The sequence below is a fragment of the Berghia stephanieae genome, chromosome 6, assembly GCF_034508935.2.
Source record: "Berghia stephanieae isolate SIO BIC M18660-M18661 chromosome 6, UCSD_Bste_1.3, whole genome shotgun sequence".
In the NCBI taxonomy this organism is placed as follows: Eukaryota; Metazoa; Mollusca; class Gastropoda; order Nudibranchia; family Aeolidiidae; genus Berghia; species Berghia stephanieae.
In genome coordinates, this window is record NC_088365.1 from 57,754,798 (window position 1) to 57,764,797 (window position 10,000).

The 10,000-nt window shown below is 36.8% G+C and overlaps 1 protein-coding gene across 1 annotated transcript in view; it reads right to left on the reverse strand.

The window, feature by feature from the left end:
* Positions 1-9,599, reverse strand: part of LOC144975328 (metabotropic glutamate receptor 8-like) — a 277,176-nt gene extending 267,577 nt beyond the window's left edge. The window contains exon 1 of the mRNA XM_078919302.1: positions 9,288-9,599. Coding sequence (XP_078775428.1) covers positions 9,288-9,315 — 28 coding nt within the window. The 5' untranslated portion in view covers positions 9,316-9,599. The remainder of the gene's footprint in view (positions 1-9,287) is intronic.
* Between the last annotated feature and the right edge of the window lie 401 nt (positions 9,600-10,000).

Below are 10,000 nucleotides of genomic sequence, written 5' to 3' on the forward strand. Positions count from 1 at the left end.
TGATGGTTTGATTGACTGATTGAGGGACTGGTTAGTCAATTGATCGATTGATCGATTTTATATTGATCCGTTGTTGGATGAAGTGGTTGATTGATTGATTGATTGATTGATTGATTGATTGGCGTATTGATTGAATGACCAACTGATTGATTAACCAGGTATTTGAGACACCATTGATAGGATAAAGTGTTGCTGTCGTGTGAGGACAATGAAAACCAGGAATGATTCGATGGGGTATTGGGAAAGGGGGGGGGGGCGAGGAATGGATTGAATGGCGTGTATTGAATAGAGCATTGTGCCACTTCATTACTAGCCCAAATTGCATTATTGGAAACAAGTGTTTTTCTGGTGATGGCTTTGGTGTTGCTGCTGTTGAGGTTATGGGTAGTTATGTGAGATTTGTCATTGTGGTGGTTATATTGGTTGGTTTTGACAGTTGTTGTATATCGGTGATGGTGCTGTTGTTGATGTGGGTGTGGGTAGTTATGCAGACTGTTGGTGAGATTTGTCATTGTGGTGGTTATATTGGTTGGTTTTGACAGTTGTTGTATATCGGTGATGGTGCTGTTGTTGATGTGGGTGTGGGTAGTTATGCAGACTGTTGGTGAGATTTGTCATTGTGGTGGTTATATTGGTTGGTTTTGACAGTTGTTGTATATCGGTGATGGTGCTGCTGCTGTTGAGGTTATGGGAAGTTATGGAGACTGTTGGTAACATTTGTCATTGTGATGGTCATATTGGTTTTGACAGTTGTTGTATTGGTGATGGTGCTGTTGTTGATGTGGGTGTGGGTAGTTATGGGGACTGTTGGTAACATTTGTCATTGTGGTTTGAACAGCGTTGTCTCGGTTCGAAAAATAAATGGTAATATCGCCTAACAGGCGTCATGTCTCGTTCTACATGTTAAGTGTTGCTGTTGGCTAGGGACCCCTTGTAAGCGCTTTGATCACGTTTCGTGGATATTGCGCTATATAAAAGCTCAAGTTAGTTTGTTTGTCATATTGTTTTTGACAGTTGTTGTATCGGTGATGCTGCTGCTGCTGTGGTTGTGGGTAGTTATGGGGACTGTTGGTGAGATTTGTCATTGTGGTGTTCATATTTATTTTGACATTTGCTGTATCGGTGATGGTGCTGTTGCTAGTGGTGCTGGTGTTAGTGGTGATTATGGTGGTAATTACTTTTGGTGCTGTTGGCGGCGGTGGTTGTAGTGGGGTATTGGTGGTGGTGATGGTGGTGTTTATTCTGGTAATCTTCTTAAAAAAGTGGTAGTGATGAAAGAGACAGTGGTGGTGGTTGTGTTGTGGATAATGTGATGGTTATGGTATTGTTATGGCGGTGGTTGTGGTAGTTGTGATGGTGGTGGTGATGGTTATGGTATTGTTATGGCAGTGGTTCTGGTAGTTGTGGTGGTGGTGGTGATGGTTATGGTATTGTTATGGCGGTGGTTGTGGTAGTTGTGGTGGTAGTGGTGATGGTTATGGTATTGTTATGGCGGTGGTTGTGGTAGTTGTGGTGGTAGTGGTGATGGTTATGGTATTGTTATGGCGGTGGTTGTGGTAGTTGTGATGGTGGTGGTGATGGTTATGGTATTGTTATGGCGGTGGTTGTGGTAGTTGTGGTGGTAGTGGTGATGGTTATGGTATTGATATGGCGGTGGTTGTGGTAGTTGTGATGGTGGTGGTGATGGTTATGGTATTGTTATGGCGGTGGTTCTGGTAGTTGTGGTGGTAGTCGTGATGGTTATGGTATTGTTATGGCGGTGGTTGTGGTAGTTGTGGTGGTGGTGGATGTGGTGTTAATTAGGATGGTGGTCCTGGTGGTGGAGTAGCAGAAAAGTGTGTTGTAGTTGTGGTTGTTATACGCATAATGAAAATGACATAGTATTGTTGATATTGTAGATTTTTTTTATCACTAAAAATTCTCAGACGAGGAACTATTTTTAAAATATTGAAAAACAACATTCCCCTTGTTAAGACATAAATAGAATGAAGTTGACATCACTCGGGTCTATGTTATCTTTTTTCGCCATCTGCGTTTATGAGTAATGCTCACTAAACTGACTATAAACTTAAGGTTACACATCAGTTTGTGTGTTGGTTTGTTATATTTCCTGATGGCAATTTTGTGAGCTTCTTAGTCAAGCGCATACTATCTATAGATAGTATGCAGATGACGTCACTCAGGCCTTTGTTATTGCTTTTGCCATCCGCGTTTGTGAGTTGTTCTCACTAAACTGTATTAACCAGACTATAAAAGTTCATGGTTACACAGAGTTTGTGTGTTGGTCCGTTATACTTCCGGATGGCAATGTTGTGAACTCCTTGGCCAAGCGCATTTTATCTATAAGGTATTGAGGAGCCTTTCTAGAAAGGAGATCTTGATATCATTCATCTTAAGGCCGCAAATTGAGTGATATTCATTTTCCTCTCTGGTCCGTTTTGCCCTCTATTTGACCTTTCCTCTCTGTCGGTCTCTTGTATTATCATATCAAAGTGAGTGCAACTCACTCGTTTTTAGTTGCAGAACTGAACAGGAATCGAACGCGAACGTTTTATCTCGGAATTAAACTTTCTTTCATTTTCCTTCCAACAAAGTGAAACAGCACACGGAGCTTCTTTGTTATTGTTTTTAGTACACCTTTGGATGATCAGTTCTCACTAAATGAATGTTTGAATATAATATAAATGTTTTATGTTACACATAGTTTTGTTTGAATATCGTATAGATAGTATGCAGATGACGTCACTCAGGCCTTTGTTATTGTTTTTGCCATCCGCGTTTGTGAGTTGTTCTCACTAAACTGTATTAACCAGACTATAAAAGTTCATGGTTACACAGAGTTTGTGTGTTGGTCCGTTATACTTCCGGATGGCAATGTTGTGAACTCCTTAGCCAAGCGCATACTATCTATAAACCCTTAAGGTAACAGGTAGTTTTGTTTGCTGGTATATTTCATGTGTTTGTTTTGAGTAAATAACAGAAATGTATAGATCGTATGCAGATGGCATCACTCAGGTCTTTGTTATTGTTTTTTGTCATCCGCGTTTATGAGTAATGCTCACTGAACTGCATTAACCCGACTATAAACGGTCATGGATACACACAGTAGATAGTATGCGCTTGGCTAAGAAGCTCATAGCATTGCCACCCGGAAGTATAACGGACCAACACACAAAACTGTGTTTATCCATGAACGTTTATAGTCGGGTTAATACAGTTCAGTGAGCATTACTCATAAACGCGGATGGCAAAAAAAACAATAACAAAGACCTGAGTGACGTCATCTTCGAACTATCTATAGCGTCTACCACACACTGGTTGTTTACGAACAGGAGACGAAAATGAATTCCACAGTCAACATCCTAAGGAAGTTCTAAAATACTCTCAAACAAGCACTTTCAATACTCTTCAACAGTCGTAACGTTACTTCCTTCCTAATGACGCGTGGTAACTTAGTAACACTGGCTCTAAACTATCGGAACAATGGCGGACGCCCGTATGAAATATTTCTCTGGCGAGCATAAAGGGTATCCAGAGGGGAAAAAAAAAACACATAAATTTGATCATGTTTTGACTTTTACACATTCTGATCACAAAGCATATGAAAAGTCCTAGCCAGCATGAAAAATTAAAAAAACAATGATTTTCTTTGTTTAGAACCAAGATGGCCGCCGTTGCCGGGCGCGTGACATCAGACTATTAAATCGTATTAGGCTCAAGTGTCATTTACCAAGAGTTTCAATATGGTTTGTTGGATTTATTCTATTCTTGATGATGACTTCCATTGTGAAGCGCCTCTCGTGGCTAGGCGGAGGCGTCGTAACAGTCCGGTCTTAGGTTCGACTCCACGTCGCCGCAACCGATTTTATTCTCTAATGTCTTCTGACACTGTTATATTCACTTCATTTCTTGTTATTATCAGCATGATAAGTGCCTGCTCCACTCACTTTTCTGAAAAGAAACTTAACACACAATGTATATGTGCGCTGCCGTTTTATTAAAGGTCTACTGTGTTTTTAAAAACAACGGCAGTGCGTCTATGTGGTCACGTGGTATGACACTCGCTTTCGGATCGGAAGGTCCTGGGTTCAATAGCGCATAGTTGATTCCTTTTTAAAAAAAAGCTCTTTACTCACATTCTATCATCGTACTCAGGTGTAAAATGAGTACCTGACCGTTAACATCGTTGTCTTTGTCGGAAAAAACTGTAATATATATCGCCTAACAGGCGCTATGTCTCGTTCTATACGTATTGCTGATGGCCAGGGAACCCTTTGTGCAGCGCTTTGAGCACGTTTAGTGAATATTGCGCAATATAAAAGCTCTTTTTTTTCTCTGGAAGAGTGGTTTGCACTTTCAATGGGGATTGGAACCAGTTTTTTTGATATTGCACTTTTGTTCCCTATTATAAGGAAATGAAATGTTAAGCAAATCTCAGAAGGCGAAATAGTTAATTATTTTCAAAGAAAACAGCTTAGAATAATACGTAACTCTCCCAGTTTATCAACCGAACCGCTCTCGGCAAACAATTTACTTACTGACTTACTGCCCTTGATTGACATAGGGTAACATGTTGTGAAACACTTGCAACAGGTGTGACAGAAGGCCCACCTGTTTAACTCACTCAATCTAATAGATTGTATGTGCTTGACTATGAAGCTCACAACATTGTCATCCGGTAATATAACGGACCAACATACAAAACTCTGTTTAACCTTGCACGTAAATAGTCTGGTTAATGCAGTTTTGTGAGAATTACTCATAAACATGGATGGCAAAAAACAATAACAAAGACATGTGTGGCGTCATCTTCATTCTCTCTATTTCCATGTATAACGGGGTTACTTTTACCCCCTGCCTATTTATTATATTTTTCTGAGACAAATTATAGGCGCAGTATCAAAGCTAATGATTTAGTTTTTACAATTTAGTGGTAGTTGAATAAAGCTATCTTTGTACATGTTCATTTTAATACATTTTTCCAATTTTGATAAGTGCGTAGTATCAAAGCTATTGATTTAGTTTTTACATGTTAATTGTAGTTGAATAAAACTATGTACATGCCCATTTTAATACATTTTTCAATTTTGAAAAGTGCGTAGTATCAAAGCTATTGATTTAGTTTTTACATGTTAATTGTAGTTGAATAAAACTATGTACATGCCCATTTTAATACATTTTTCAATTTTGAAAAGTGCGTAGTATCAAAGCTATTGATTTAGTTTTTACATGTTAATTGTAGTTGAATAAAACTATGTACATGCCCATTTTAATACATTTTTCAATTTTGAAAAGTGCGTAGTATCAAAGCTATTGATTTAGTTTTTACATGTTAATTGTAGTTGAATAAAACTATGTACATGCCCATTTTAATACATTTTTCAATTTTGAAAAGTGCGTAGTATCAAAGCTATTGATTTAGTTTTTACATGTTAATGGTAGTTGAATAAAACTATGTACATGCCCATTTTAATACATTTTTCAATTTTGAAAAGTGCGTAGTATCAAAGCTATTGATTTAGTTTTTACATGTTAATGGTAGTTGAATTAAACTATCTATGTGCATACTCGTTTTAATAGATTTTTTTTCTAATTTTGAAAAGTAGCACAATCTCTAGAATTGAGTGAGTTAATAAATAGTTTTGGGATATTCTATGAAACAACGGAGGAAATTGGCATTGTGAGAAGTGGGTTATGATTTGAAAGCCTCCGTGCTGGTTATGCTTAGAACATACGAAGTTCGTCGGAATTATGTTCTAGTTATAGCATTCTTCAATATATGCACGAAAGGAACAATTATCAGCCTTCAGTGAAATCAAAATGTATTGCAAACTTTCGACATTGTTGTTGTAGTTGTAGTAGTAGTAATAGTGATAGTAGTAGTGAGAATAGTAGTAGTAGTAGTAGTAGTAGTAGTAGTAGTAGTAGTAGTAGTAGTAGTAGTAGTAGTAGTAGTAGTAGTAGTAGTAGTGGTGGTAGTAGTAGTAGTAGTAGTAGTAGTAGTAGTAGTAGTAGTAGTAGTAGTAGTAGTAATTGTAGTAGTGGTAGTAGTAGTAGTAGTAGTAATAGTAGTAGTAGTAGTAGTAGTAATAGTAGTAGTAGTAGTAGTAGTAGTAGTAGTAGTAGTAGTAGTAGTAGTAGTAGTAGTAGTAATAGTAGTAGTGGTAGTAGTGGTAGCAGTAGTAGTAATAGTTTTTGTTGTTGTAATAGTAGTAGTACTAATAGAAATAATAGTAGTAGTAGTCCTTCATTTGGCCGATGGAGCTAGAGTTTATCCTGGTATATATAGAGTGAAACGGACAATATACATTTTTTGCTACCCTTATGATAGGACGCTATTCTATCGCAAACTACTTTTCGTCAGATGGTCAAGCTAGCCAATCATTTCTGGGCGATAGCGAGGAGGGATCACACAAAAATCGATTTCAATTCGGGTCGATCTCAATCCTTTTGTGTGTGAAACGAACGCCCTACCAAGCTGAGCTACACATGTTTTGGCATTGACGTGTGATAAATCCAATCAAAATGGTATTGATTATGTGGGGGTAAACCTAATACTTTAGGAGCGGTTTAGGTTTAAATATTAGGAAAATCCTTCAAAAAACGATATTTTATTATCTTAGAAATAACATTATTGAAGTCCAATTTCTAAATAGATACTAGAATCTATAACGCACGAAAAACTCAGCCGAAAAGTGTGATAAAACGGAAAACTCTTTTGCTATTTTCTCATTATGCCATTTTTCTAGGGGTATGGGCTACTGGGTTTCTCAGAATATATTCAATGAAATTGTCTGAAAATATCAACAGTGATCACAGAGATGATGTATTATGTCACCATAGAGATATTTTTGGGGGGATATTTTGAATTAATTATAATCCAAATCATAAATTGTTAACATCAAGTTTGTCATAACATTTTGATTCTCATAATAAAAATTCCATAAACTAAAGGTTTAAAATCTCTCTATGGTGACACAAAATGCTAGTCTACAATGTTGATAAGAGGGAAGAATATGGAGGCCATTCATTCATTAGTTGTTGTGGAACGTTTGCCACAAGATTGTCATATTTTTTATGTCAGGCCCCCAAATCAGGTCGCAAAATGGGTATCAACGCAGATTATGTATATTTTTCACCAAAAATGTTGTTTTAATAAACACTATAATAATGACGATACAGAATGATTAAAACCGCCCAAAATAGGCAATTACATTTATTTTAGAATTGACCTAAACCGCCCCTCATCATTGGAATTTAAGTAAAAACATTGTGGGAAAATAGTGCACTGCTTGAAAGACTGACAGACTGATCGATTGGTCGGTATGCATACAAGCTTTGGCTTTGTCTTTTTAGCTTTTTATCACTAGTACTGCAATTGTTTTAAAAAAAAAACAGTAAATGCAATGTTAAACAAATAGCACATACTGTGTTCTTTAACTCTATCCTTACGAGCCAATTTCAGGATTTTCTCCAAAACTTCACACCCAACTACCACGAAAATAGATTTTTTGTCACTCAAACACAATAACAGTAAGTTATTGCCATACACAATTTCTCTAGCAAAACATGCTCTACAACTCACTATTCATTTTCGTTAAATTTTATGATGTATTAGAGAAATTTGAATAAGAAAAATGTTGGTTGTATCGTAACGAATGTGACGATTTTCCTCGATGACATTATCCTCGCGAGGTCAATACTGCTTCATTTTAACTTAACACTGTGTATATATATAATTTATAGATTTAATATTGCTAACTGTTCGATTCAAAACTCTCTCTCTCTCTCTCTCTCTCTCTCTCTCTCTCTCTCTCTCTCTCTGTGTGTGTGTGTGTGTGTATGTGTGTGTGTCTTTCTCTCTTATTATTATGGGGGGGGGGGGGTAATGTCAGGCAATTTAATAGTAAAGGCTACGTGGTTACATATATAATAAATAAAATTCCCTTCATTCATCCCATGGGGGAAATTTGTCATTAGGTTCTATTCCAAGTGAAGACTGGAATAACCCAGGGGTCAGCCGTAATACAGCACCATAAAAAAAAACTTAACTAGGGCGAGGAGACCTGCTCAAGGCCGCACAGCGCAGCGGGTACTCGAACTCGGTACGAAGCAAAGACCGTACCACTGAGCCACGCTGCCCCAAAAGTGATGCTGAAACCCGCACAATGGAATATCTTCAACTTGTTAAGATTTATATATAAACATCGGGTAAATAAAATTCAGCAAAGCATTTGAATAGAAATGTAATCCATTGGAGTCATCAGATGCATGGAGCCAGAGGATATCCCGGTTTCTGACTCTTGCAGCTCTTTGGATAAGAAGCTGGTTTCTATAACTAAATATCATAATTTGATGATATATAAGGGGAGGAGTGTATGTAACAGTATGTACTTTTTTTTAAGTCAATAAAAATGAAGTGAGGAAAAACAAATAAAACAGAAAAGATAGAAATCCAGCATTGTCAACATACTCAGTGAATAATGTAAGATTTAATCATATCAGCTGACACAGAGTAATAGTCTCTGATTTACAACCTGAAGATATCGAGTTCGATGTCAATGGCTGACCTGATGAACTTTAACTCTCTCCTTACCGGTTATTTTCCGGATTGTCCTCAATAATTCACACCCAACCAATACAAAAATTATTTTTTTCGCTCAAACACAAAAGCTGTTAGTTCTTGCTATATCATTTTTTCTGCTAAACGAGCTCTTCAACACGGTGTTAATATAATTTAACTATAGCAAACATTTTTGTTCAAATATGATGATGATGTACAAAAGAAATCAGAATGAGAAAAAATGTTGGCTGCATCGTAACGAATGTGACGATTTTCATATGGGTGGTAAGGAGAGTGTTAAAGGAAAGTCATCTACCTCTAGCTCATTTGATGATGAGGCATCTTAGTTGAAACCCTGAGACCAATGAATTAATATAACCCAGACGTCCCCCGCCAACCCAACACCATACCACACCCAGATCACACACACACACACACACACACACACACATACATATACACACACATATATATATACACACACATACAAACACACACATGCGCAACAAACCTACATCCAGAAACAACATTGGCGCCAACTGAACACAACAACATTCCTCCAGGACACTATAGGACATTTAAAGGATCTCCCTGAAGATTCCAGTACGGATGAAACAACGTTGTTGGAGGATATAACAGAATGAGATGGGAATATATATATATATATATATATATATATATATATATATATATATATAATTCGTTTAAAGAAGAAATACCTTACCTTTGGGTTCAGTGATTGAATCTTCCATTCTTGAATAAAAACAAGTAAATAACTTCCACGGAACATTGACGTTCAATGTGCTACTCGAGTCACAAAATATTTTTATTTTTTACACAAACGAATCCTTTTCACAGATCAGATACTACCACTGAAGAAAAAAATATATTTTTGCTCTCAGTAGTTTTGCATGCTCCTGAACACATAGTGAAACATCAGAGGCCGATTTAATTTGGGGGATCGCTGTTAACAAATTTTGTAATAGTAATATTGTTGAGTTGAATGAGTGAAGATTATAGCCACCTTTAACACGTGCTAAACAGTAAATCAGTAAGTCCCATGAATTTTTAGTTGAACATTTATCACAATAATATTATTTTAAGACAGTAATTAGAGGAATTTCATTGCCACATTTGACGGCACAGTGTATACATTTCGAGTGCCGGAGTTAAAATTATGAGTAATGCAAATTATGTGAGGCTAAACAAATGTTATGTTGGGAGCAACAGGTATGTATCGAGGCTGACTTTTATTATGTTCTATTTGTGCCCCAGTTCCCCAAAACGATTATATGTCGTGGTCACTAGATGACAAAAAGGAGATTTGGACATAATATGATCAGAAATGAGAATTTTTTTGTCATTTGTAATTTAAGAAACGATATATTTTCTCTTCGATGAAGAATATATATAGATTTAATTCAAGTTTTATATTAT